General features: G+C 40.3%; 1 protein-coding gene and 1 long non-coding RNA gene across 2 annotated transcripts; one reads left to right on the top strand and one right to left on the bottom strand.

The window, feature by feature from the left end:
- Positions 1-224: 224 nt before the first annotated feature.
- Positions 225-18,685, bottom strand: FOXN1 (forkhead box N1). Its single transcript, XM_021550849.3, has 8 exons — positions 18,566-18,685; positions 15,496-15,969; positions 13,346-13,456; positions 9,587-9,714; positions 8,715-8,811; positions 3,941-4,148; positions 2,837-3,364; positions 225-800 (listed from the first exon to the last, which is right to left on the bottom strand). Exons 1-8 carry the CDS (start codon positions 18,683-18,685, stop codon positions 544-546), a joined length of 1,923 nt encoding a protein of 640 aa, XP_021406524.2. The 3' UTR covers positions 225-543.
- On the top strand, positions 4,109-5,673 carry LOC144247258 (uncharacterized). The gene is made up of 2 exons (XR_013340994.1): positions 4,109-4,167; positions 5,426-5,673. It is a non-coding gene; the product is annotated as an uncharacterized LOC144247258 (long non-coding RNA).
- Positions 18,686-26,788: the final 8,103 nt, after the last annotated feature.

The raw sequence follows: 26,788 nt of genomic DNA, 5'->3' as shown, positions 1-26,788 counted from the left end.
TCTGTCAGCAGCTTGTCCTTTATCTTCTAATACTTGCAGAATTTTCAGTCCACGTTTACCAAAACCCAGAACTTCTTTCAAGGGGACTATAAATGTTTTAATAGGTAGATTTTATATTTTGAGTAGTCTGTGGTGGATGTTGTTGCCATCAGTGGCTCCAAGAAATAAGTTAAATTGTGTGCTGTGAGTTCTGTGTTCTTTTGCAAGCAGCTTTTGTTAAAGAAAAAAAAAAAAAAGAAAAGAAAAAAGGTCAAGAATTTGTTTTCCTCTTATTCCTGGAAGACGAAGAAGATGAGTAGCTTGATAAAATGGCGTTGACAAGTTCAGCTGTTAACCATATTCTCTTTAAATAATATTTAATTTTTTTTTTTGATTTCTTTTTTAATATCTGTCTGTCTGTAGAAAATCATCATAGTAAAGCTACATATCCTGCGGGCAAGTTCTGGAGGAAAAAAAAAAAAAAAAACCAACCAAAAAAACCAAAAAAGATCAAATGGACATTCCCGCACCATCGATGGTCGGGGCGATGTTCGGGGCTGTGCTTCACATCAGGGCGATGGGTTTGGAGCCGGGGTTGCTCAGGTACGAGGGGGACACCGTGTCCAGCTCCATGAAGGCGGAGTAGAGCGTGGTGAGCTGCAGCTCCGGCGCGCCCCCGTGCGCGCTCCCGGGCGCGCCCCCGGGCGCGCTGCCGCCGCTCTCCAGCTGGCAGTGCGAGGGAAAGCACTGCGGGGATGATGAAATGAGGACAAGCGGATCCACGGCCAGGCTGTCGTCTTTCAGCTCCTCCCAAAGGTTCCCTACAATAATAATGAGAATTAAAAAACAAACCCGTGGTGGGTAGTGGATTTGTTGGAATCCTGGATGCTGAGAATTTTCAAATTTTTGTGCTGGAAGACACAGACCCCACAAGAGAACACTGCATTTGATCAGAGGCAGTGGAGAAGGTTTCCAGAATGCAATGAGAGAATAGAGATTATGGGCGTGTAGCTTGACTAGAAGTGTGTAATATCACAGGGTGGAAAACTTCAGAGTTTAAGGATTTATATGTGTGTGTGTATATATATATAAATATTTTAAAAGATAAAATATATAAAAAAAAATATATACAGATATACAGCAACATATCTATATCTATCTCTATCTCTCTATCTCTCTATCTCTCTATCTCTATCTCTATCTCTATCTCTATCTCTATCTCTATCTATCTCTATCTCATCTCTATCCCTATCTCTATCTCTATCCCTATCTCTATCTCTATCTCTATCTCTATCTCTATCTCTATCTCTATCTCTATCTCTATCTCTATCTCTATCTCATCTATATAATCTGTATCTATACCATCTATATCTCTATCTCTATCTATATCTACATGTATATATATCCATATCTATATCTATATCTATATCTATATCTATATCTATATCTATATCTATATCTATATCTATATCTATATCTATATCTATATCTACATGTATATATATCCATATCTCTATCTCTATCTATATCTGTATCTACATGTATATCCATATCCATATCCATATCCATATCCATATCCATATCTATCTATCTATCTATATCTATATAAATAAGGTAAGATGGAGGTTTCAGGATGGTGGCTGATTGTTCTTCACCTTCTTCTCCATGGGCTTGGGTGGTTTTGTGTAAGAGGATAAAAAAGTCCACATAGTGGACTTTGGGTGGTTGGTTATTGGGTTAAAAGTAAAAATAATTTAGGTGTCATTTCTTAATTGGATAGTTTAACTTTAAAAGCTCTTGTAGAGAAAGAGACTGAGCCATTTTGTAGCTTGTTAGTAGAATGCTGTAGAACTCAGGGCTTGTAAGACTAATATAAATAAGAAATAATAAACATTTGAGCCTGAACACAAAATATCATCTTCAATCCTGACCTTGACAGAGGCAGAAGTTAAAGAATTGACACAGACTGATTCAGATTTCTTTATATTTTCTCTCCATATATTTCTTTATATTTGCTTTTGCATCATTGTGTTGCAGGAGATGTTGGTTATTAAACATTTGTGTGTAGGTGATCCCAATCTCTTGGGACTGAGGAAGGGAGGTAGTTGTTTAGATGGTTATTATTTGTCTGTCTCCATACATTTAAATCTAGGAGAAAACAGTGTTAACTCAAGAAAATTATTTCTAAAATTCTGTTAGAAATGTGTATTTATGAAGAACATAAGAAGACACCTCAGAAAAATGTAATTGTTTGGGGTGTAGATGCCATTGCTGCCTTGGGCAGAGGGAAAAAGCAACCTTTTTAGCAGAGATGTGGAATCAATATTGATAAAGAAAAATGCTAACATGTTAATTCAATCAAATTTACTTCTCCTGGTGCCTTTCACTCCACAATTCTCTTATAACAATGACACTAAATAGTTGTGCTTGAGTAGCTTTCAGTTGAAAATAGGTCTGAATGTAAAGACCACATTCTAAAAACTGTATTGCAGTAGTTAATATCAGCAATTGTAGCCAGGGGAGGAGCAGAAACATTTTTTACATTCCTGGATGCAAATCTGTAGCTTCCTTGGGAAACTTTTAAAAGATTTAATACAAAATTGCATGGGGTTTATATAAAATGTAACCCAGGAAGGTGAGGTTTGTAACAGCGGAGTGGAGATGGGAAAAAAGGGATAGAAATGGATTTTGTGGAGGTTGGGATGGGGTGGGGTGGGATGGGAAAATGGGGAAGGATGGGATGGGATGGGATGGGGTGGGATGGGATGGGATGGGGTGGGATGGGATGGGATGGGATGGGATGGGGTGGGAGATAACAAACCTGACTCTCCAAGCTAAAAACACCTCAAACACTTACCTTGGAGATCAAAATCAGTGAGGGATGGATTCAGAGCATCGATGTCATTGCTGAGGTCTCCCTCCTGCAGCAGCGTGTCCTGCACCGTCCTGGCCGGGGAATGCTCGGGCAGCATCTTCATCCCGCAGCTCGGGGGGCTCTGAGCCGGCACTGGGGAATCCTGAGGGATGCTGGGCTGAGTCCGGAGCTGGCTTTGAGCCTCCCCAGCAGGGAACAGGCTCGGAGGCTCGGGCGTGTGCTGCAGCAGCGCGGTGGGGATTTGGGGGAAGCCCTGGGGGGATGCGTAGCAGCCGGGCTGCTGCCCCCCCAGCAAAGCGGGCAGGGGGCTCTTGGCGTGCAGAGCTGCCGGGGCGTGGATGCCGTGGAATCCCTGCGGGACCCCCGAGGAGAGCGAGGGCTCGCACAAGGGATGGGATTGCGCTGCCATCTGCCTGGAGAGGGAGGCACCCGCGGCGCCCGGCGGGCTGCAGGACGCCAGGGAGGAGCGCAGCTTCTCGCTCTTGTCGCCTATCAGGGTGTCAAGCTCTTCTGGAAAACAAGGAAAAATCCATGGCTGATTGATCCCTGCAAATCTTGCAGCAGGAATTGTGGTGTCACTCAGGGAATGGCAAACAGAAGCCTTAGTTCTTATGTATTAAAAGCTCCAAAGCCTGAAAGGTTTTCTTTTAAATTATCCTTGCCAAGTGAGTATGTAATGAATTCCACTTTTAGGTTTAAAGGTTGGATGCTGAGTTAATCTCAGATTTTATTTGATATTTCATATTTCAGTGTTCTTTTAGTCACAGAGTGGTTTGGATTGGAAGGGATCATCTCATTTCACCCCCCACTCACTACACCAGGTTGCTCCAATCCCCACCCAACCTTGCTTTTTATCTTAAAGTTTAGTGAAATATCAAGAGAGAATATTTTCTTGGTGAATTTGGAAGCACCTACAAAACTAGGTCTACTTTAATTCTGCTTTTAAATTTTTTTACTTGGTTTGCCAACCAGGAAAAATCCTTAAATGCTTTCCTAAATCATGTTTAAATTCAATTTTGGACCTTGGTGAAAAGAAAAATTCTGGGGAGAACTGTTTGAGAGCTAAAACACCAACAAATGGCTGACCTGGCTTTGCCATACTCTTCCTCACAGCAACTGGGTCTTTCCTCTTCCATTTCTGAAGCTCCTCCTGCATCTTGTCAATCTTGGCTGGATTCAGAGCCCACAAACAGCCCTTTCGAGAAGAATTCCCTGACTTGTTCTCAACTTTCTCAAAGCACTTGTTCAAGGATAAGTTGTGGCGCACGGAATTCTTCCAACCATCTGGAGCTGTCTGGAGAAACAAACCCAATGTAAGAAGAGAACTTCAAGCTAAAAAAGAAAATAAAATTAAAAATGTGTGTATATATATAACTCTGTTTTGACTGGTGAGGTTACAAGAAATGCTGTTTAAGTTTGTACCTTCTGCAGTGAGAAACTTGAACGTTAGAGGGAAGCCACAAAAATGTTACAGTCATGTTGTGTGGGAAGAGAGGGATGAGATAAAATAGTAACTGATCTTCTAAGCAAAAAGGTTGTCAGAGACCTGCTGGCTCTGTAAGAGTGACTTTACACATCACAAGAATTAAGTGTGTAAAAATTCGTGTTCTGGAACTAACCAGAAATAGATCAGAATCTATTTTAGAGCACCTAGAAATATTTCCAACTCTTCATTAAAGTACTGTGTGCTACCTGGGCTCAAATTCAGTGTCTAGGCAGACTTCAAAGGGATTTCTCATGCTGCTGTAGGTGTAATTTTTGTGTGCTGGCCAATTACAAACCAAATGGTTTAATCACAAGCCCTCCAGATGAGATTCAGGTTTCCACAGCTGATCACTCATCTCTGTGCTTTGCATTTACTTTTAATTCAGCAGTAGAAGCTGGAAGGTTCTTTAAACTGGATCATTAAAATGATTGTTTTCTTTTTGCCAAAAAATCCTCATATTTTCTTTTAAATTTCTCATAAGAATTGCAGGAAATGAAACAGCTCTCTGAAATGTGGGGAAGTTGTCTGTGGCTATTGATTAATATTCATGGATGCAAATATGTCATCATAACTGTTTGTATCAAGCAGAGAATTATTGAACAGAGAACACAAGAAATAAATGTGGATTTCCACAGTCTTTTTTTGAATGTTAAAAATTAGAATTTCCCCTGGATTAATTAATTTTTTTCCCCCATTTTTACCTTTTATTACTAGGATCTTTCTCTCATAGAAAGCCAGATTTTTGATAGTTTGATAATTTCTTTAATCATTGCCTAGTCCATCAGACTTCCTCTTAGACCATCTTTTATAAATGGATCTGAGCCCATTTTGGCTTTCACCAGGCAGACGGTGAATTTTGAACATACTTTGATGAAATTATTTTATCAGGATTTAATTTTTTGTACATACTTTTATAAGGAATGTAAAACCTGTTGTTTTGTAGCTTGTAAAGAACTATTGTGTGGATTAAGGCATGAAAAGCCTTATTGATGAGACGAGGGTCAAATTTAATATTAACTTTCTTCATTAAGGTGTGGGATTAAATACATACTATTTACTAAAAGAGAAACTATTTTTCCCTGCAGAGCATCAGAGCTTCTTCCATTTCAGCCCACCTGATGTCAGCATTTCACTATCCTGTGTCATGGGTGAGACAACACAAATTGTAACAGGAAGGAAGAGGGGGGAAGAGAAGAGAGAAGAGAAGAGAAGAGAAGAGAAGAGAAGAGAAGAGAAGAGAAGAGAAGAGAAGAGAAGAGAAGAGAAGAGAAGAGAAGAGAAGAGAAGAGAAGAGAAGAGAAGAGAAGAGAAGAGAGAAGAGAAGAGAAGAGAAGAGAGAAGAGAAAAAAGAAGAGACCTCAAACCTTTAAAACCTTTTCTGCCACAAGGTCATACTAAACACAACAAATCAATTTTTTCTCCCTTGCAGATAATATTCAAACAACTTCCTGGTAGTTCAAAAAGTGAATAAAACTGTTCCTCCCAGGTAAGTTGTGTATTCAGCTTCTGAGCAAGCTGACCTGGAAGAAGATTCCTGTTTCTTGCCCTGCACACAGACTCCCCACAGCCCTGTGTACCTAGACAGGATAATTGGTGTTTCTGCTCAGATGGGAGTGGCACGGGCTTCTCAGAAGTTTTCAGAACGTGTGGGGGTGTAAATTAGGATTTGGTTTTAGAAACTGTACAAGCAAAAAGAACATGGATTGATTTTGGAGGCTGCTGCTGGGAGCTGAGCCGGTTCTTGTGTTAAATTTGGGATTGCTGAGGTGTGAGAATTCATTTGCCCAGGTAGGGCTTAACACCCTGAGTGTGTTAAGAGAAAAAACCACCAGTTTTTAAAGCAGGTCTGATTGTTAAATGAACAAACTTTTGCTGCTGGTGTTGCTCTTGAGAAGCTGGAATCTCCAGGCTGATTTTGGCAACCACTGCCTTCAGCATGGTGGGGATGCAAGTGCAGAATCCTAAATCAGCTGGGGAATCCCAGAATCATGGAGGTGGGAAAAGCCCTCTGAGGTCACCGAGTCCAGCCACTGACACTGCCAAGGCCACCACCAATCCATGTCCCCAGGTGCCACATCTACAACAACACCTGAGCACTTCCCTCACACCACTGGCCCTTCTGCCCCCTTGGCCCACTGGCAAGAACTCCAATTAAAAAAGATTTAAGCTTTCTGTTAGACTCACTAATCACTACAGAACAAAAAAAAAAAAAAAAAAAAAGAAAGAAAAGAAAAGAGAAAATTATTGTCCAGCCCCACTGATCCTGACCAGCTCTTGAAGTTTAAAGAGTTCAGTGATCTTGCAAAACCCTTTCTCTTTAAATCTAGGTCTCAAGAGAAGGGAGAGGTACATCAAAGACTAATTCAACTTTAGCTGTGTAGATTTTTTTTTTTAAGGACGTAGGAGTTGGATTGCTCTGTTTCAACTAGAAATGAGATTGTTGCATCATAGAAACTAAATTTGCTGTGGCAGCGAATCCCAGTTAATTTGACTCAGCTTGTCATGTCTCCCAGCAAGGCTCTGTGTGCACTTGCTTTCTTTTTCTCTCCAACCTAAATTGCTTCCCCTCTCCCTGTTGTATCCTGCTTTTTAGTGAGGGGTATCAGCAGCAAAATGTTCTTTCCTGATTTTTATGTGATTTTATTTTGATGAAGACTCTCCAAAAGCAGGAAATATGGAGGATATTAATTTTTGCCATATTTTGGTAATTCTCTGCTGTAAAGACCAGAGGCAGACAGGGATTGATGGCTGTAAATGTAATACCTGAGTGCTCATTCTCCCCTGGTTATTTTAAGGACATTACAGTCAAATAAATTTGGTGGCATTTGCAAATAAAATGCAAAAATAAAGCTGCTACAAAATAGGGAATGCTTGGGTAGTACCCCCTGCACTATTCTTTTCCTAAAGCAGTAACCTCATTCTCATCAGTTTTAAAATAAATTTAAAAAAAAGACATGAGGTTCTGAAAAACCAGGAAGGACCAGGATGGTGACACCTGGCAGAGCCACAGTCCTGGGTCTGAGGGATTCTGCCCATGCTGGCAGCAGCAGCATTTGGTTTAAAGCTGCTGATTAATTTTATCATCAATTGTGTTGTGAGACAACAGAGAATTCATTTCAGTTTGATCTGATGAATAAACATGCCTGTAAAATTTATCAGTAATATTCCCACCTCTCTGACTGAAACTCTTACTATTTTCCTGTGGATTCCACTAGGATTTCTAATGGTTGATTTCTTTATTTTTTTTTCTCACTTCTCTTGCTTGTAACAAATGATGGAGTAGTTAGTGATTCCTTTGGAAGGGAGTAGAGCAGTGTGGATCCTGACAGTTCTTCCTTTGTGATAATGTGTATTTTTCTCTGATTGCTGACACATTAAATCTTCTTTTTTTTTTTTTTGTATGCTGTATTTGTCCTCAGTGTCCAAAACCACTGCAGAATTGTATTGGAACGTTTATATTTTATTATTCTCAGTGTTCCTTTATTACAAATATTTGAACTGCCTTGCTGTGGCTGTTTTAAATTTGCCTTGATTCTTGCAGGGCTATTTGGACGTAGGAAACAGGACACACTCACTGGCTTTATTTTCATTTTTGGGTCTTGCTCACAGCTGAGCTCACCCACTGTGGACTTCAGTGAGGTGAAGAATCAGCAGTAAAAAAAGCCCTGAGTGGAGCAGCACTTGATGATTCCATTACAGCTCTTTCAAAAATCTTAACTAATCCTCCTGCTCTTGGATCCCTGTGCTGACTGAGCACTTCCCAGTGCCATTCCAGGGGTGAGGAGCCATTCCCTCCTAGCAGGGATCCAAATTTCAGCAGTGCTGCTGCAAACCATCCACCCTTTCCCTCCCCAGCTCACCGTGTCATTATCAGCTTAGTGCCATTATCACCCATGACATTTTCCTTTGTACAGGGCATGCACGGGATGCTGTTGCCCAAGATGAATATCCCAGCTCCAGGATGGAGTGAAATAAGCTGGAATCCTCTGCTTCCACACCAGTCTGGTGGCAGAGGAAGCTACAAGACCAGTTCTGCCTCTATTTGAGATCTGAGAGGAAGCAGTGAATGTGTTTTTAAAATGATTTACCCTTTTTATGGGCTGCTGGTGACGAATGGTCACTGTTGCCCACCCAAGCTCACAGCTGGAACAGTTCTTAATATCTTTTTGAGTTAAATATGACCACATTTCACATTTCTGCCTAGATGCAAAAGGCTGGGTAGCTTGTGATCATGAGAGTATGGAGTGTGCAATTGATTTGGTATTAATCTCCTAAGAAATAATCCCTTTTCATAGCTGGAATCCCATCCCTTATTCCCTCTGCTGACACATAAGCTTAGAGGGAGATTCCCCTCCCCATCCCTGTGGAACTCACCTTAAAGTAAGGGAAATGTTCCGTCATGAAATTGTAAATCTCACTGACTGGCAAACTCCCTGTCTTGCTGTTTTTGAGAGCCATGAAGATCAGGATGCTTTAGGGAGACAAAAAAAAAGCATTTTAGCCTCTTCTGCCTGACTCCTCACAGCCAAAAATAGATCATTTTTTTGCACTGTGTGTAATGACTCTGACTTTCACTGCCATAGCACAAATAGAAAGATGATTTTATGTTTCCACTCTGTTGTTTACAACAATCTCCTGAACTCCTACAGGTAATTCTCCAAGCTCATCTAGAAGGTCCAACCTGGGTTTAAAATAGAAGAACACAGAAAGTAGAATCAAGACCTTCAAATCCTGCTGGTGTGTAATTACTGAAGGTTTTGTTTGAGTGCTTTAAATGGTGGAGGCCACAAAGAGAATCAAACTGACAGTGGTAGAGTGATCATTAAAATTTGTCTGATCCACTTTGGGGGCTAAACTGCCATAGCTGATATGTTTTTAAGGCATTTCCTTGTTGATGTAACTGGGGAAAATAATTTTTAATACAGAATAGACAACTCAGTAGCACCAGTCTTGTGCTGATGAAATTCGCAACACTTAAAATTTTGCATTAGAGAAACATCTCACTTTTTGTTTTTTTTTCCTTTGGGGAGTGACCAAGACTGTTCCCCTGCTTTACAACACTTAATTTCTTTGTGCCTTGGCTGGCCCCAGAGTCTGGAACGTTTTGTGATCCCCAGGGACAGGACAGAACACCCCGGGAACAAGACAAATAGAGAGAACGTGTTGTTGCAAACGATGCTGGAAACAGGCCAGGGGTGAACAGGGTATTTCCTGTAAGCTGAGGGCTTGGAAAAAGATTGGATTACCTGTAGGAGTAGATGGGTTTGGGGAACAGAGGCTGCTGAGATTCTTGGCTGCTCTGAGGAGCAATCCTTTGGTAGGGGTAGTGCGAGGAAGCGATGTAAGTCACGGGGTAGCTGCCTCCTGAGGGGTACTGGGGGGACAGCAGAAATATTATTTCCTTTAGCAACAAGCTCCCAAAAATATTCCCTAATAACAGCATTATTTCTGAGGATATTGTATGGCAAAAAGTATTTTCTTCTTTACTGCCCGCTATGTGAAAAGCATGAGGAGCTGTGTCCTATTAATTGTCCTCAGATAATTCTTAATTTTCTAGCCCTAGAGCTTATCTCCCTCCAGCCATCTCATTTGAAGTATTTCAGCCTGCTCAGCCTCCCCTGGACATGCACACAAAGAATGAATGATGTCATTTTATTGACATTAAAACCCCAAACCACCAGAATAAAAAACTTCAATGTTCACATTAAAAAAACCATCTGAGGAAGTAAAGCTGCTAAAAATGAAGGAAGAAACATGGAGGTTTTGCCTGAGCCTTATTTGGGTTTGTGTGCTATTTTTTTCTTGCTTTTTTATTTAGGTGGAGAGGGTACAGAAAGGCAAAAATTGAGAGCATATAATATTTGCTCCTAAGGGAACGGTATCCCAAAATCTCTGTTAAAATTTTTGTTACTGTGCAAAGCAGGGAAAAAAACAACAAACAACAACAACTTTACTGGATGCACCAGAATATATTTAAGATTAATGTATTATTCTGGAATAAGTCAGTGATGTCATTCCAGGGGTCAGGAGAGCAGCACATGAGACATTTTTGAGGTGGTTTCATGCTGCCTGTCTTGTGCTGAAGCTGTTGGGCTGTTCCCTGTCTGTTCCTTTCACAGTTAAATCCAAGGAAAAAACTTCTCCACAGGGCAAGGAGTTAATGTGCTGTTAACCACCACCTCAAGTGACTTTTCCACTCCATTTTCTCTAACAGCAACTGAAAAGAATCGCCAGGACCCCTAAAATCAGACGATATTGATGCCACTCTTGCCTTTGCCCTGGGAGCAGCACAGAAGCTCCCTGAGGAATGCTGCCCTGCAGATCTCTAAGCCTGTCCCAAGACACACCACAGTGATGGGATCACCAGGATAAAAAACCAGGTGAAAGATGAGATGATCCCCACAGACAGCCTGGATTGCACCAGAGTTTCTATAGATTTGTTCTCAATACTTTTTTTAACACAGCACTTGCTCTTTTTTCTTTTCTGAATATTCCATCTTTTTCTTCTTCAAATCACATTTAAACCTGCTGCAAAGAGACTTTCAGGAGCAAAGGAACGTGATGCAGTTTAGGTAAGATAACATCAGCTGGCTCTGTGAGGGCTCTGTGCAAGAGGAATTTCTGCCTCTTCCAGATAAATCTTTCCAGATGCCAGGGGTGAGGACATGGCCAAAATTAGGAGTCCTGTCACATGCTATTAAAAAATCCACCTGGATGCCTTCCCTGGTACTCAAAGGTTGCTGAGCCCTGTCCTGATGTTTCACTGCTCAGCTCCAGCAGTCCTGTGCCATGAGGTTTGTGTGGTTCCTCTTACAAATACTCTCAAGACTCATTGGAAAAAATCCCTTGGACATCTTACTTTCTAATTCTAATTCCTTTATTTTTTTTGGATCAATAGTTTTGATTGCTCTTGGTCTTTGTCCCCTTAAAACAGCAAAAGATTCACAGTTTATTTATTTATTCTGTACTCTGAATAATTAATGTAATTTTCTCTGTAATTTTATGCTGCCTGTTTGCTTTTATCTTTCGAACACTGAACTGTCTGAAATGGAATGTGGAAAACCAGACTGAATAGACTCAGTTGTTTGCATGGTGAAAGAAATGAAATGTACATAATTAATCATGTCTTGCCTTGTTAAACCAAATATTGGGCACAATTAGAGTCTCCACAGCAGCTGTGAACTAACTTTTGTGTGCAGTGTGGTGCTCCCTGCCTTGTGCACTGGCTGCAGAATTTCCCCCAGAACTAGAAAACCCGGCAATTCCTACAATAATTCTGATTTTTATTGGTCTGGCTGGCTCTTTGAAAGGAAACAACCCTAAGATAGGGCTGGTTTTGATGTCAGCATGAAAGGCCAGACCTGGGCGTTTTATTTCTGTTTTATTGGTCCCGTGAGTCCTTTTTGAGGAAGGGAGGCTGGGGAATGGGCTGGAATGACAGGCTGGAGCTGCTTTGACAGTCTCCCATGGCATGAAAGGTGTTTTATGGTGGGTGGGTGAGTGACTCCAGCCAGTGTCTGCAGCTCATTTGGGTCAAGAATCACTCATTTTTTCTTCTGAGTCACCAGGTTTGTTGTGTCCAGCAAAGGGGAAGGTGAGGCTGTTTTATCATCTGGACAAAATTAATGAAGGGGCTGAATCCCTCTCATCCCTCTAATGAAAACTGAGGCTCAGGTGGAACAAACTTCACTCGAGGGCCCGTTCTCCAGAGTGGAACTTCCTTGGAGTGATTGAACTTGCACTGCCCCATTCCAGTTGGAAATGCAAAGAGTTAATAATGGGGCTGCTCCATGCAGGAGAGCTTATTCCACTTTTCTCAGCTGCATCTCAGCTCTTTTCATTTCCCAGTGTGTGATCATGGCACAGGGATAGCAATTCTACCTATTTTACCTATTTTTAAAATTTATTTTTTAAAAAATTTATTTTTATTTTATTCCTGAGCAGTAGAACACGTTGTCAGACCTTTTCTGTATTAACATTAAGCACAGGTAGTGAAAAGTCTGACAGAAACCTGCTGCACTTCAGAGATTTGTCCCAGTGCCAGCCTGCAGGTGGATGGAGGATTTTCCTCTTGGTGCCTGTTGGGTCTTGCCTGGCAGCTCCCAGGAGTTTTAAATCTGGAGCTTTTTGGAATGTGATCAGTATAGAAACAGCACTGGCATCAAATCAGCAGGGACAGGGGAAAGGTGCCTGCTGCAGAATGGATATAGAAATTAAGAATATTCCGTGAATTCACAAGTTAAGTGAGATTTCTGCACACAAAAATGGCATTTTTATAGTGGGTGACATATATGGAGCTGTGATATATCCACGATAGTTTATATCTGCAACAGAACTTTTTTTTTGGCACCATTTTGGGACCATTTTCTTCTAAAATAACAATAATGGATTTGTAAGTCAGGATGGCAGTGCAATATCACATTTCCTTTTATTTTATTTAAATTATATTTATATTTATTTTTATTTTAGTCAATTATGCTTCAGCTGAATGATTTTTCTCTGGGGATGATGTAAGAGGCAAAAGGTTCCAGAAGAGATGTGTGTGCCATCAAGCACAAGGAAAGTGAACATCATTTTGCTGTTCCAATTTTACTTTAAAATATTTTTCTATGTTTCATCTAAATTTCAACAATCTATTTAGGGCTTTTTTTTTTTTTTCCTGAAGTTAAAGCATAGTTAATTAAAATCCTGAAATATCAAGAGTTATATTAATAATTTTGTCTCCAAAGCAAATTTTCTTGGGTGTAAATGTGAAAATATAAATATGCAGTACTAAGTTTTTTGTACAAGTTTTGGGGTTTTTTTCCTTCTTTTTCTTAATGACCACCTTAAATTGCATTTAGCTCTGTTTCTTTTTAGATCTTATCAACTGAACGTAGGCATATAAACACGGCCCTGCAAACCCACAAATTTAGATATTTTTAAATCCTTTGAAAAAAAATTCTTATTACCACAATTTTTGTACCATTTGAGTGCTAAAAATCCAGGGATTTTGGTGCACTGACCTGATGGAAAGGGTGTGAGGAGCAATACATCTGCTGCACCTGGGGCTGGTAGCAATACAAACCAGGCTGCCCTTCCTGGGGGGATGTCCTGAGCTTCATGTCTGAATCCTGCTGCAAAACAGGCAAGGAAGGAGTAATTAGAGAAAAGAGCTGAATTTGTTCATATAAATAGGATCATTCTGTTAGTCACTGTCTGGATTTGCCTTCATTATGTTGACTTTTTGGGGGCTTGTGTTTTAGTAAGGGTTATAGACGATATATAAATAAAAATATAAATAAATATATATAAAATAGAAGTTGGTTTATGTTTTAATGGTGCAAATCTGAGGATGAGCCATCCCTGGAATCGGCCAAGGCCAGGTTGGAGCACCCTGAGACAGTGGAAGATGTCCCTGCCACGGCAGGAGGTGACACTGGATAATCTTGAAGGTCCCTTCCAAGCCAACCCACCCCTAGATTCCACGGAGACATGAACCAACTCCTGCATTTCCATAATTACAACTTGAAAAAAAGGAGCTCCCAGGCCACATTCCATGCAAGGAGCAATTCAGAGAACATCAGGCTCTGTTTATATTCTTAATTTTTTGCTCCCTGCACACACAAACCACACACTCCAGCTTTTTATTCCTGAGTGTGCACAAGTGTCTCCCTCGTTTTTCATTCTCCTGATTTTATCTTGCTGGCTGGAAGTGCTTCCAGCTGCCTCTGGAATTTTGGCATTAGCTGGAGGATGAGGTCTGTAATGTACAGGAAAGAGGTGGCAGAGGAAAAATCACACTGGGCTGGCTACTGGGTTCAGCCAAGATGCAGGAAACATGTAAAAATGGAGGAATTCGGTGAGAAACTTGTTTTTTTTCAAGAATCCAATAGCACTTATCCTTCTACTTTAAAACATGGCCACCTTTTATGGCATTTTAGTCTGTCTAAAAATATAAATAAATAAATAAATATACACACACATTATTTCTTATAGATAGTTTATATATCATGCATGTAATATATCTAATAAATATAAAAACATTCAGTCTTTTTATGTTATGTTATTGGAAGCACAAATTAGACTTGGTTTGACATTCACTACTAATAAATATCAGGGTTACCTTGGTGACCACCAGATGAAGAGTTTCAGAAATCCCAACTTTCCAGCAGCATGGAAGTGATTTAAAAGGGGGAAGTTGGGTGCTGGCAGGACCCAACAGGGAGTAGCTACACCTGCTTGTAAAGGGCTCCTACAGTGCTGCCCTTGCATCCTGCAGCCCAGGGATTTGGGAAGAAAATGGGAATTTTTGGTTTTTTCGCCAGCTGCTCATAGGTTTTGCAGCACTGAGGTCCTCTGACCTAGATGAGTGTTTATCCAGGAAATAAGAGATTTAGATCAATTTCCTCCTTAACCTGGATGGCTTCAATCCCCAGGTATGTTCCCTGACAACATCTCTCCATTCCCTGCTCTTAATCCAATTAAGAATTTTTTTTTTTTAAACTCCTCTTTCATTTGGTAGCCCTGAATTCTTCCTCTCCCAGGCATTTAGAACCAGCTCAGGGCTCTCCTTTGGCAGGTGGAGTTGTTCTTTTTGGCTGCAGGAGATGATCAAGATACTCTTTGCACCTTGGACCACAGCAGAGATATTGTGGAGATATTGGAGGGTAATTTAATTTGCTTTTCAGGGATCTCTGCTGCCTAGTATTGAAATAAGCCCAGGTAACTTTGCACGGCACATATAAATGTCAGAGCTGATCTTTATTTTTGGTGGCATTGATGTCTTAGAGTTTTCTCTTCTATTTGCACGGAGAAAAGTGTGGAGGTGTTGGACCAAATCTGCTCCATCCTCATGCCTGAAAACACTGTTTTGTGAACCTTTGTCTCTAGAAAACCCCAGCTGACGACAAATCTTGTTGTCAGGGAGCATTTGGATATTTTGGATATCTGTACCCCGTCTGATGGAAAACCATTTATCTTTATGCATCTTTCTGAGGATCGTTTGGGGAAAAGACCATAAAACAGAATTTGGACAAATAAACACGGATACGTCTAAATCTGCTTCTCCGATAAACGCTAAACGCCAACATAGCCACACTCTAACAAGAAAACACTTCCAAAAGCCCATTTTTACCGCTGAAAACAGGGAAAACAACAACAAACCCCCACTGACCATGCCCTGGGCGCCGTGCTCCTGCCCCGTGCCGCTGTACTGCAGGCCGGCGCACCACGGCTGCTCCGCGGAGAGGTTTGGGACGTGGCTGGGAAAGGCCCCCGGCTCCTCAGCCGGCGCCGGGAGCCCCTGGAAGCCGTCGAGGCTCCGGCGGCTCTGGAAGGGAGCAGCTCCGGGCGGCAGAGCCTGCGGCGGCTCCTGGAAGCCATCCTCGCTCAGCTGCCTCCTGTAGGGGTGGAAGGGGCTCCTGCCGCTGCCGAGGAAGCGCTCGTAGCTGCCGGCCGCGCTCTCCTCGTAGCTGCAGCGCCGCAGTTTCTCGGTGCCGAAGGACGCCCGGAGCTTGCTCCTGCCGCACGGGAGGCCCGGGCCGCGCTCCCGGCGCGGGGAAGCGGGGCTGGCGCTGCCGGAGGATGCCGAGCGCGGCCGCCCCGGGCCGGCCTCCGCCTCCGAGGGGTGGCTGCAGCCGCGCTCATCCTGCGGGGCACAGGGACGGTTGCTTATTGAAATTGGAGCGAATATGTGACTGTTTTCTATGTTTATAGTTATATTTATATTTATTTATATTTATATTTATATTTATATTTATATTTATATTTATATTTATATTTATATTTATATTTATATTTATATTTATATTTATATTTATATTTATATTTATATTTATATTCCTAGTTATATATATATATCTATCTATAGTTATATAGTTATAGTTATATTTTGTATTTATAGTTTTATTTATATTTATATTTATATTTATGTTTATATTTATAGTTATAGTTATAGTTATAGTTATAGTTATAGTTATATAGTTATAGTTATATTTTGTATTTATAGTTTTATTTATATTTATATTTATATTTATATTTATATTTATATTTATATTTATATTTATATTTATATTTATATTTATATTTATATTTCTAGTTATATATATATATATCTATAGTTATATAGTTATAGTTATATTTTGTATTTATAGTTTTATTTATAGTTTTATTTATATTTATATTTATATTTATATTTATATTTATATTTATATTTATGTTTATATTTATATTTATATTTATAGTTATAGTTATAGTTATAGTAATAGTTATACCTATATTTATATTTATATTTATATTTATATTTATATTTATATTTATATTTATATTTATATTTATATTCATATTTATAGAAATTTTAAAGTATAAAATCTATATTTTAATCGCCTCAAAAGCCGTGATGAAACGTTGATATTTATTTATTAATATAATTTTTATTTATTTAGTAATATCTATTTATTATATAAATAGAATATTTATTTATTTATATAAGTGCATTTTATAATTTTTATTTGTTTATTAATATAAAATTTAAAATATAAAATATATTTTAAAGTATAAAATTTATATTTTAATCGCCTCAAAAGCTGTGATGAAATATTGATATTTTTTTATTAATATAATTTATATTTATTAATATCTATTTATTATATAAATAGAATATTTATTTATTTATATGAATGCATTTTATAAATATAATTTTTATTTATTAATATAGATTTTAAAATATAAAATTTATTTTAAAGTATAAAATTTGTATTTTAATCGCCTCAAAAGCTGTGATAAAAAGTTGATATTTATTTATATATTTATATATTTCAATTAATTAATTAATTAATATAAATTTATTGGCACTCACAGATTGGTTTAGAGTAGAAAGGCACCATTTAATATAGGTAATAGGCACTGGGGAAAACTGTAACCATGTAACATGTAATGTACCATATAAAAGAAAAACACCATTTCATATAGGTAATAGGCATTGGGGAAAACTGTAAACATGTAACATGCAATGTACCATATAAAAGATAGAAAAGCACCATTTAATATAGGTAATAGGCATGGGGAAAAACTGTAAACATGTAACATGTAATGTACCATATAAAAGATAGAAAATCACCATTTAATATAGGTAATAGGCATGGGGAAAAACTGTAACCATGTAACACGAGATGTACCATATAAAAGATAGAAAAGCACCATTTAATATAGGTAATAGGCATTGGGAAGAACTGTAACCATGTCACACGTAATGTCCCATATAAAAGAGAGCAGCAGCCCTGGCGGGGAGAGCAGAAGCAGTCGGGGTCAGAGAGGATGTCAGGGTGTGTGTGTGCCTCTGCCTGAGCTGTGAGCAAACCACAGCAGCCCGAGGAGAAAATCTTTTAGATAACTTGCAATAAACTGCCTTGAGACCAAACAAGAGACTGCTGAGTTTTCTTTGGAAGCTCGGCTTGGAGGAGAGACTTTTCCACCACACGGAGCCACCCTGAAGTAGGGATTGCCCCGGCAAGGAATGTGATAAGTGCAAGTCTTGTCGCCTGCAAGTTTAGTCAAATAAGCTTGATCTCATGCCCTGATGGGCTTCCAAGCTGCAGATTTGTTGGTGGTTACATCACTTCCCTTCATTAAGGTGGCCACACTCATTTGGAGGCACGAGATGGGCAGACACTCCAACCTTCCTGTCTCATCTCCTCCCCTCCCTCCTGCACTGCAGCAAGGAGAGAGCAGCAGCTGCTGAAGTGCTCTTTAATCTGGAGGGGAAAGGCTGGAGCAGGGCTGCAGTCTGCATCCTGGCACTGAAAATATGCATATTTCCCCTGACATCAGGCACGAGTAATTAGTGGAAGCCTTTGAGAGGACACACATCAGGCAGGAGCAGGGTGCTGTGCTCAGGGAAGGGGAAATGGAATGTCCTGTGCTCCACAAAAAGGCAGACCAGATGACTGAGGGCTCCCTTCCCTCCTTCCCTCTCCAAATCCGAGAAATCCCACAAGGGAAATCAGGATAAATCCACTTCTTTCTGCAGTGGAACACAGCACAGCTTTCCCAGTCATTTTTAGGAATGCAACAGAACATTTAGCTGGAGTTGAAGATTAGCTGAGCAGGATAACTCGGGTTTCTGCCCTTAGGAATAAAACATCCAGGATTTGCTTTGTCACCAGTAGGTTTGGTGAGATTCAGCAGGAGCTGAATGCTGATTCTGATCATGAAGGAAGAGAACAGGCCTGGGCCAGTTTACTCACACACTGCTGAACTGGGGATATTGAATCCCCCTGTGCCTTCATCAGGTCCTGCTGGTCCCTTTCCAGAGTGTCCGAAGGAGAAAATTTAATATTGGACTGGTCCTGGAGTAGCGAAACCATCACCAAACCCCACGTCAGGCAGAAACCCTGTCAAGGCAAAAATCAAATTACAATAAGCACTTTTTAAAACTTGAACTGTGAAACAAGCCCCTTGTTGGGTGCAGGTGACTGCACAGCCTTGGATCTGCAGCTGGAGCCATCCTGAGGAATTCCTGATACAGTGGGATTATTTTTTAGCTCTTAAAGAAATGTTCTGTAGATGCAATTCCAATGAAGATGTGGTGCGGGGTTTCTATGGATTCACCACACAATTTTTATAAAAATAAGCACTTTCTTTGTTTTCTCTAGGATCATAAATGAATGAAAATGCATTGTTTTGGGGTTATGCAAATTTAGGAATATCACTTTATCGAGAGACTGGGATATAAATGCACTCCTGTTGTTTTCAGAAGGACTATATTAAAAAAAAGGATATTTTTCTATCATTACTCAGACTAGTGGTTACAACACACTTATATATTCACTTTTGTTTTTTATTAGTCCCAATCCCTTCAGCCTTTCTGTTCTGTTTTGCATGACTTAAATGTATCTGAGATATGTAAATAACTTCATCATTCTATCCCTGTTTTTTGTTAGTTGTATCTCCTCTCAAGTTCCCAATCTTTGGTCTTTGGATATAGGAGCCATATCTGATGGTGTTCTTTGGATTAAAAGGGAAAATTTTAATCTTCAGGTCTTTTGTTTTCCTTGTTCACTGTAACCTTAGAGTAAAACAAAAGTAGAACATGCAACCTTTTATGTCATGCACCAAGTTTGTAGCTACATGAAGCTGTTCATTCTCAAAATTTCGATTTCAGGTGAACAAATCAGGGGAAGAAAAAGCCACTTTAAAACAAGAGTTATCTGCCAGGTCTTTGCCATGTGCTAAAATAGCTGTTAGGTAAATATCTAAGGGGTTTGTTAGGTTTGCTTAACAAAGACATATCACCTAAAAATGTGGAAACCTTTTTTTGCCTTTATAGTTCAAAGAGAAATCTGTATTTATGATGAGTAAGACTGCACTGCCCGGGGCGGATGGAGCACAATGGGGCTTGGAAATCAAGCAGGAGACCTGTGGTAGTACATCAGGGAAAAAAAAAATGATGTGAGATGGAGTTCAGAAATGTCTCAGGCTCTTCTCCCAGTGGCTTAACTGGAGGCTGATGAGGAGAGAGATTCCTGATCTTGAAAGAAGCAGGTGGGAAAACCGAGCTGGGAAAGGTATGTGAGTGTCTATTTGTAATTTTTAAGTGTTCCACACTGGCTGCCCTCCCAGTGCTGCTTCCCCACTTATCTTCAGGTTATACAAAACTGTCTCTGACCTCTCTTTTATACTGCAATTTTTCAGCCCAGCTGCCTCATTTGTGGTCTGGAGCATTAGGGTTTTATTAAAAGCCTTTGCACAGGTACAGCTCTTGCCTGGTGGCTTCTGCATTGTGGGAAAATTTTCACAAATCCTTTCTGGAAGCAAAGCGAATTTGTCAGGGTTGTTTGGAAAATCAATACAAAAGGTCCAGAAAAAACAAATCATTCTTGTCCCCTCTGAGACTTTTGCCAGGTTCTGTTGATGAATTGCATTTTGGAAGGAAAGGAGGAGTCTTAGTCACATATTAGACTATGAAAATTTCCCCCTGTGTAGGGGAGCTGTTTTCTTTTTATTAAATGAGAAGCAGCCATAGGGAAAGAACTTCTTTTTGTTACTGTTAAAGGAGAACAGTAAAAAAATACTTAAACAGCAACAGTGTTGGGCTGATAATCTGTATTCAGTGGTGGTTACTGAATGTCTTTGTCAAGAATCCATTCTGGAGGCTCTCCCATATGGGGATAAATCCCAAAGCCACAATCCCAGTGCTGCTTTCAGTTTTCACACTGGCACCAGCAGCTCAGTAAGAGCTCCAGGTTCTCCTCATCCTGGAACACTGTGGATATGTCTTGCTGTGAGAGAAAAACCTCTGGCCATGTACTTCTGATTTTCATTTTATTCTTGGAGTCCAAACATCTCACTTCAAAAGCCATTACCAACTCCAGCCTCGCTGATGTGTCTCACAGCAGGTTGCAAATGCAGATCAGTTTAAGCTGCCAAATCAACACACTGAAAAATCTTTTTGCTGTCACTGTTCATTAAATCTTTTTAAAATATTCCTTAGAGACACTCTATTTTGTTAAAAGAACATATAACAAAAAACCAACCAACAAACAAAAACCAACAACAAAAAACCCCAAACCAAAACAAAAACCAACTCAAAACCACTTTGCATTGTTAATATAGATTTTAGCAAATAGAAATCACAACAGTCACTGACAAATCTTCTTAAGGAGCAGAAATTACAGCCAGGGGAGGTTGCCAATAATCAGGATAACAATAAATCATTTGCAACAAACTGTTCCTGGGAGACAGAGCTTAAGGAAGTTGTGGGTTGCCTGGATGTAGGATGTGCTAAAGCAAACAATGATGCTTTGATTTGGAAAGAGGTATCTGATTATCCCAGATGCAGCTGGAACCATTTCATGTCACTCGGGCTGCTGTAAATGTTGCGTGACCACGCAGGCTCCTGTGATAAGATAACTACCTCTAAAATAAGAAAAGAGTGAGAAAGTGTAACCTCAGCTGGCTGTTGGGGTAAGCAAGGCAGCAGCAGCTGATCTATTAGCTCTGCATGACTGAGCCCCGTGGCAGAAATCCATGGCTGGAACAATCCTTGGGTTTGTGTCTCCTCTGCCTCTCGCAGCCACCTGAGCTCACTGGAGGCTGCTGTGAGTGCCCTCTGCAGCCCTTGGGGCTGCCATTGCTTTTCACAAGAACTGTTTGGATGTTGTCCAGTTCCAAATCCATCCTCTGAGCCTGCTTTAGGCACCTCCCTGGGCTCGGGCTGACACCAGCTTGTGTGACCTGTTCACATCCCTGCCCAAAACCCTAAATCATCCTTTTCTTCTCCACATCACACTGATGTTTCCCAAATAACTCTGTGGGATCTTTTATCCCCACCCCGCTCAAGTCTTTATGTAAAAAGGAGCCACGAGGTTTCAGAATCCCGTTTTTCCTTTTTACAGTTAAAAATCCATCACATGTTGTGGATCTCAGATTCAGTCAAAGAAAAAGACTGAGAGTTTCTAGCCAGGCAAAAAGCCTGGGAAAGTGCTGGGAAAGAATGTAAATAATTCTTTATCTCTCTTGTTGTTCACATTGTTTATAGTTAAGTTCTATCACTGTGTGTCAAGCACTGTACACCAATGGTGTCAGTTGTTTTCACTTCAAAACCAATGGAGTTATTTTCATTTCAGAACCAATGGATTTGGTCCTTGTGGAGCTCTGTATAAAAGAGCAGTGTATTTTGAATAAATCAGAGTTTTACTCTCACAGCCTTCTGAGTCAGAGTCTTCTCATTCCCATCCTGCCTCGACAGTGACAACACGTCAGTCAATGATGTCTTGTGCCAAATATCACAGAAGTGCCCAGAATGTTGTGACTAACACTTGTCATGGAGACAGGAATATTCTACACATAATTAATTATGGAAAACGTTCAGAAAAGGGATTTGCTAATAAGAATCAGGAGTTTTTTGAAAGGCTTTTAACAAATTCAAGACTTTTCTAAGGTTGTTTCTGCCAGGTTAACACTGGAAGTTGTGCTGGCTCATCAAAGCTGTCACTGCTTTGTTGATCCCTGACATTCCTGTCACTGAGGCTTGCCCTGCTTTTAGGAGACATTTTCAGGAACAGGATTGGAACCTGCACAGCCCAGCACTAAACTCTGGTTTGGCTACATGAATTCCTCACTGCTTCCTTGCTCCTCTTTACAGGATGTATTGGTTCTTGATTACAGGATACTCAAATAACTTTACAGAGCTTCTAAGGACTGTAATTTCTTTTCTTCTGGATTTAAATCTGCCAGTGAATTTCTTTAATTTAACGGTGCTATTTTTGTTTTCTTATTCAAGGGTTCTGAGCTCAATTCTCTCACAGTTAGCTCTGACTGCTGCCCATAATTTGCTACCTCTGGATATTTAGATATGTATTTACATTTTGCACATTTAGAAAAAAATAAGGTTAATGTGACAATCAAGGATGAGTGAAGAAAATTTGCAATTGTAAGACCCTTTCTGCATCCAGTGACATGGGATGTGTTTGCTGCCAGCTAAGTAGTAAAGTACTGAATTCCTGGGAGAGAAGGATGCCATTTTTAATTAAATCATTCCTGAACTATCAGGGTTTGTTCATTAAGGGCTACCTGTAGGCAAGGCTGAATACCAGTGAGCAATGTGGACTAATTGCCACCATGTCCAGTTGAGCTGTCCAGCAGGAGTGGTTGGGAACTCTGGAACATCCAGGTGCCTCCTGGATGAGGTGGGGAGAGTGTTTGCAGCAGGTTTTAATCTGCTCTAGGAACACATTTATAAAAAAACCCCTATAAGTCTCTGTAAAAACAAACCCTCAAAAGGCATTTATCTCAAATTTATTTTATGGGGAAAAAGAAGTTTTTAGAGGCAGAACCAGGATTTTTTGTTTTTGTTTTCTGCATTGCAGAAAATACACAGGTGATGTTTCACTCTGGTGTTTGGTCCAGGTTCCCATCCTTACATCAGCATTTTAGTTTTCCTTCTTATATTTTATCCTGCAACTTTTACTTCTGACACCAACAGTGAGGACAGAGGGCCATGTCTGTCCCTGCAGAGAACTTCGGGAATTAATACATTTTTCTTATTTTCCCAATATTTTTCCTGAATGAAACGTAATCATTTCTCATTCTGAAGCCATTCCACACCTTAGATTATACTGCAGCCCTTTTGTGAAGGATTTTTAGTTTTGCTGACACCTTTCTGGGATGGAAAGGCCAAAACGACCTGTGATGTTTAAGATGTAGGCTCAACGTGGTGGTTGCTCTCCAAGCACACAGAAATTCCCTCAGAATAGAGAAAAGCAGATTATAGGGTTTCTTCTCAGCTTCATTGCAGGTCCTGTTTGTTCTGGGAATGGATTTTACCTCTAGTTCTAAAGTATTAATTGATGCAGAAGTAGAAAGCCTGACAAAAATTCACACACTGTGGCTGAAATAACACTGTAAGGACTTCCCTGTTTCTTATAGACTGGGCAGACTCATCATCTGGGAAGTTATAAATAAAGAAAAGTCCCTCACAGGTGCTGAACTTGAATAATTAGCCCAGCAAAGAGGGAACTCAGCCCTGAACAGAAACCAGGCATGGAAAAATGTAGCTGAGAAGGTGACTGAATTTGTCAGCTTGGTTTTCCCCTCACCTTTTTCCTCCTTATCCTAAACACTGAAACACCTTTCCAACTCCACCAGTTAATCTGTAAAATAGATGTCAGCTCTCCCTACCAGCCCTGCCACTCTGGCAGTATTTTCAAACCCAATCCTTTGCATACCCTGTGCTGCTTTCTGGATGAATGGATCTGCTGCTTCCTGAAGGAGGGGTGTGAAATTTCTTTGCTTTATTGTAGACATCTGAGCATGAAGTCAGACCCGGTTCCAAGGGCTGGGAGCAGTTAATATGATACAGAAACTCTGTGATTCTGGCATGAATAACCAGCTGGGTTGGCAGGAAAAACCAGCACGGGAGATAACGGCGTTCATTGATGGCAGCAAATCTGTAACTGAATTCTCTGGGCTCAATTCAGAATTTTGGGTCTGGGGAGTGCCAGCGAGGAGATACCACAAATAGAGCAAAGCTATCAACACAACCATGTGACTTAGAAAAACAATTCCTAGGAAGGAGAAAGGCAGCTACAGCCAATAAATGGGATGGGAGATAAGGAGGTGCCTCCTTTGGCTCAGAAATTCATCACCTGCAGAGTGCTGAGAGCTGGAAGAACGCAGCAGGGAATGAGCACTTTGTCCTTCCCCAGGCATCCCTGCACCTGGGCTTCACTCTTACCTTTTTTACAGCCCTGTTTCACACCATCATTTGTGAGCTTCAGTGTCTCTTTCTCCTATAATTATGTGTTCTGTCTCCCACGTATTCCTTCATCCATCCTTTCCTTTCCTCTCCCTGCAATGACATCTGGGTCACTTTACTTTCTTCTACCACATTATAAAGTCTTTTAATGTATTCCAATGTATCCCTTTCCTTTCTGTGGCTATTTTGGTTCCTAATTTCCACAGCAGTTTATGGGCTATCCACAATATTTTCTGTATCCACAGCATTATTTTTTTTTAGAGCCCACCACTACATTTGAAGGAAAAGGCAAATACCAGCTGGTTTTAAAACCAGATGATAAGAGTGGACATCGGTTAACATTTCCAAAAATGTGAGGAGCACGGAATGATCTCATAAATAATGTGGGTCAGGGATTGTCAGCTCCTCCAGAGCCAAAACACAACAAGCTGTGGCCCTGCTCCTAGCTGCTTGTGCGTAATAAAAGATGAATAATGAGCAGCTGTTGCCATGAATTACCTATTGATACCTCAAGGGCTCCGAGTGCCACGATGCACCCCACTCATCCTCTCTGGGGAACGTGGTGTAGGGGGTGTTGAAGACCACCCTAGGTTTTGGGGTGGCTTCGTGTGGTGGAAAAATTTCTCTTTTAACTTATGCTTCTAAAAAAAGGCTCAGCAGTCTCTTGTTCAGTCTCATGGTTGTTTATTGCAAGTTATCTAAAAGATTTTTCTTCTCAGGATGCTGCAGTTTGCTCAGCAGCTCAGGCAGAGGCACACACACACCCTGACATCCTCTCTGTCTCTCATCTTCTTCTCTCCTCCTGCCCCTGGCTGTTGTTATCTTTTATATGGTATTTTATGTGTTATATGTTTATAGGTTTTTTTTAATACTTATTACTTATATTAAATGCTGTTTTTTTATTCTAAACTAATCTGTGAACACTAACATTATTAAGAACATGGAGATAAGGAAGAAGAAAGAGGGATGATAGGACAGGCCTAGATCCCTCTATCTTAAAACTTTTGACTTCTATGTATAAAACAGAAACCCGCCTGTACAGGTGTCAAAACCCCCCTGTATAACACTAAAAAATTCTTCCCTCTACTTTGTAACTACTTCTATTATAATATCTAAACTTTTGTGACTTCTTGCTCTTCCTGCAAGGTTGGTAAATTGTTCCATGGTCAAACCCAAAATCACAGCTGTTTCCAGCTGCCTGCCAGGGTCTCAAATGCTTCTGACCTGAGCAAAAACCTCCAAAAATATCTGAGGGACATTTTGAGTTCTCACAAAGGGGGGACACACAGGGGAAGGATTTTTGGGAGCCTCCTCATTTGTTTTAGGTTCCTTTTTTCTCCCCGGGTGAGTCACGCTCATCTCCCTGGGACTTGAGAGTTCATCTTGGGATCTCATGCCATCTTTGTGTCTTTATGAGAAGGTGGGGAGGATGATCCACCCTAATGGTTTCTGTTGCTGGCTGTGGCAGCATGTTTTATGACGGGCGTGGTACATTCCCATTTTCTCTGTTGTGCATGTACAGCCCCACCCGTGGCCACTCCCACCCTCCCACTGGGAATCGCCCACAGTAAGCTCTGTAATTACCTTTATTTGATCTGAGAAATGGATTTGGGAATCTTATTATTACTCAGCACGGTTGTAAGCTGAGTATGTTAAAAAAAAAATAAATAAAAAAAAACAACCTACAAAACAAAACAACAACAAAAAGCCCCTTTTGGATGGCTGATTCCCAGAGCAGGGATGTGTTAAGTGCAGAAACATGAGGCACCAAAAAACCAAGTTCAGGGGCTGTTTAACTTCTGTTTGCTTTAGTTTTTCCTTGGAAATGTCAACTACAATATGTGTAAACACATAGAATTTCACCTGTTTTGAGTTCCTAATGTCAGCAGGTAGAGCTGCCTTGAGTTAGAGTTTTGCTTGGAACAGATTCTGTTGGTTTTACATGGAATTAAATGGAATCAGCTCAAACTACAGCTTGTGCATGTTTTACATATTTACTGTGGCCTATGCAGTGCAGTTTACACAAGGCTCTGAGCTGCTCAGAAAAAACAAAACAAAACAAAACAATTTATGCAGCACTGCTCCAAGCATTTATTTTTGGGGGAAAAACTTTGAAAAAGGGGGAAATAACTTTGAAAAAGGAGGAAAAAAAATAAAAATCCAGGCAAACCCCAAGATTAAAGCTCCTGCTCTGACTTCAGAAGATCAAAGG

Source organism: Lonchura striata, chromosome 20, assembly GCF_046129695.1.
Source record: "Lonchura striata isolate bLonStr1 chromosome 20, bLonStr1.mat, whole genome shotgun sequence".
NCBI lineage: Eukaryota > Metazoa > Chordata > Aves > Passeriformes > Estrildidae > Lonchura > Lonchura striata.
Note: the sequence above shows the minus strand (reverse complement) of the source record. Positions and strands in the feature narration are given on the sequence as shown.

What these genes read in the sequence shown, in the direction of transcription:
- FOXN1 (XM_021550849.3), bottom strand. Translation starts at nt 18,685, where the DNA reads ATGGTTTCGCTACTCCAGGACCAGTCCAATATTAAATTTTCTCCTTCG. An exon ending in AGCACGGCGCCCAGGGCATG is followed by an intron (nt 13,457 to 15,495) that starts GTCAGTGGGGGT and finishes CCTGTTTTGCAG; the next exon opens with CAGGATTCAGACATGAAGCT. An exon ending in CCTCACACCCTTTCCATCAG is followed by an intron (nt 9,715 to 13,345) that starts GTCAGTGCACCA and finishes CTGTCCCCCCAG; the next exon opens with TACCCCTCAGGAGGCAGCTA.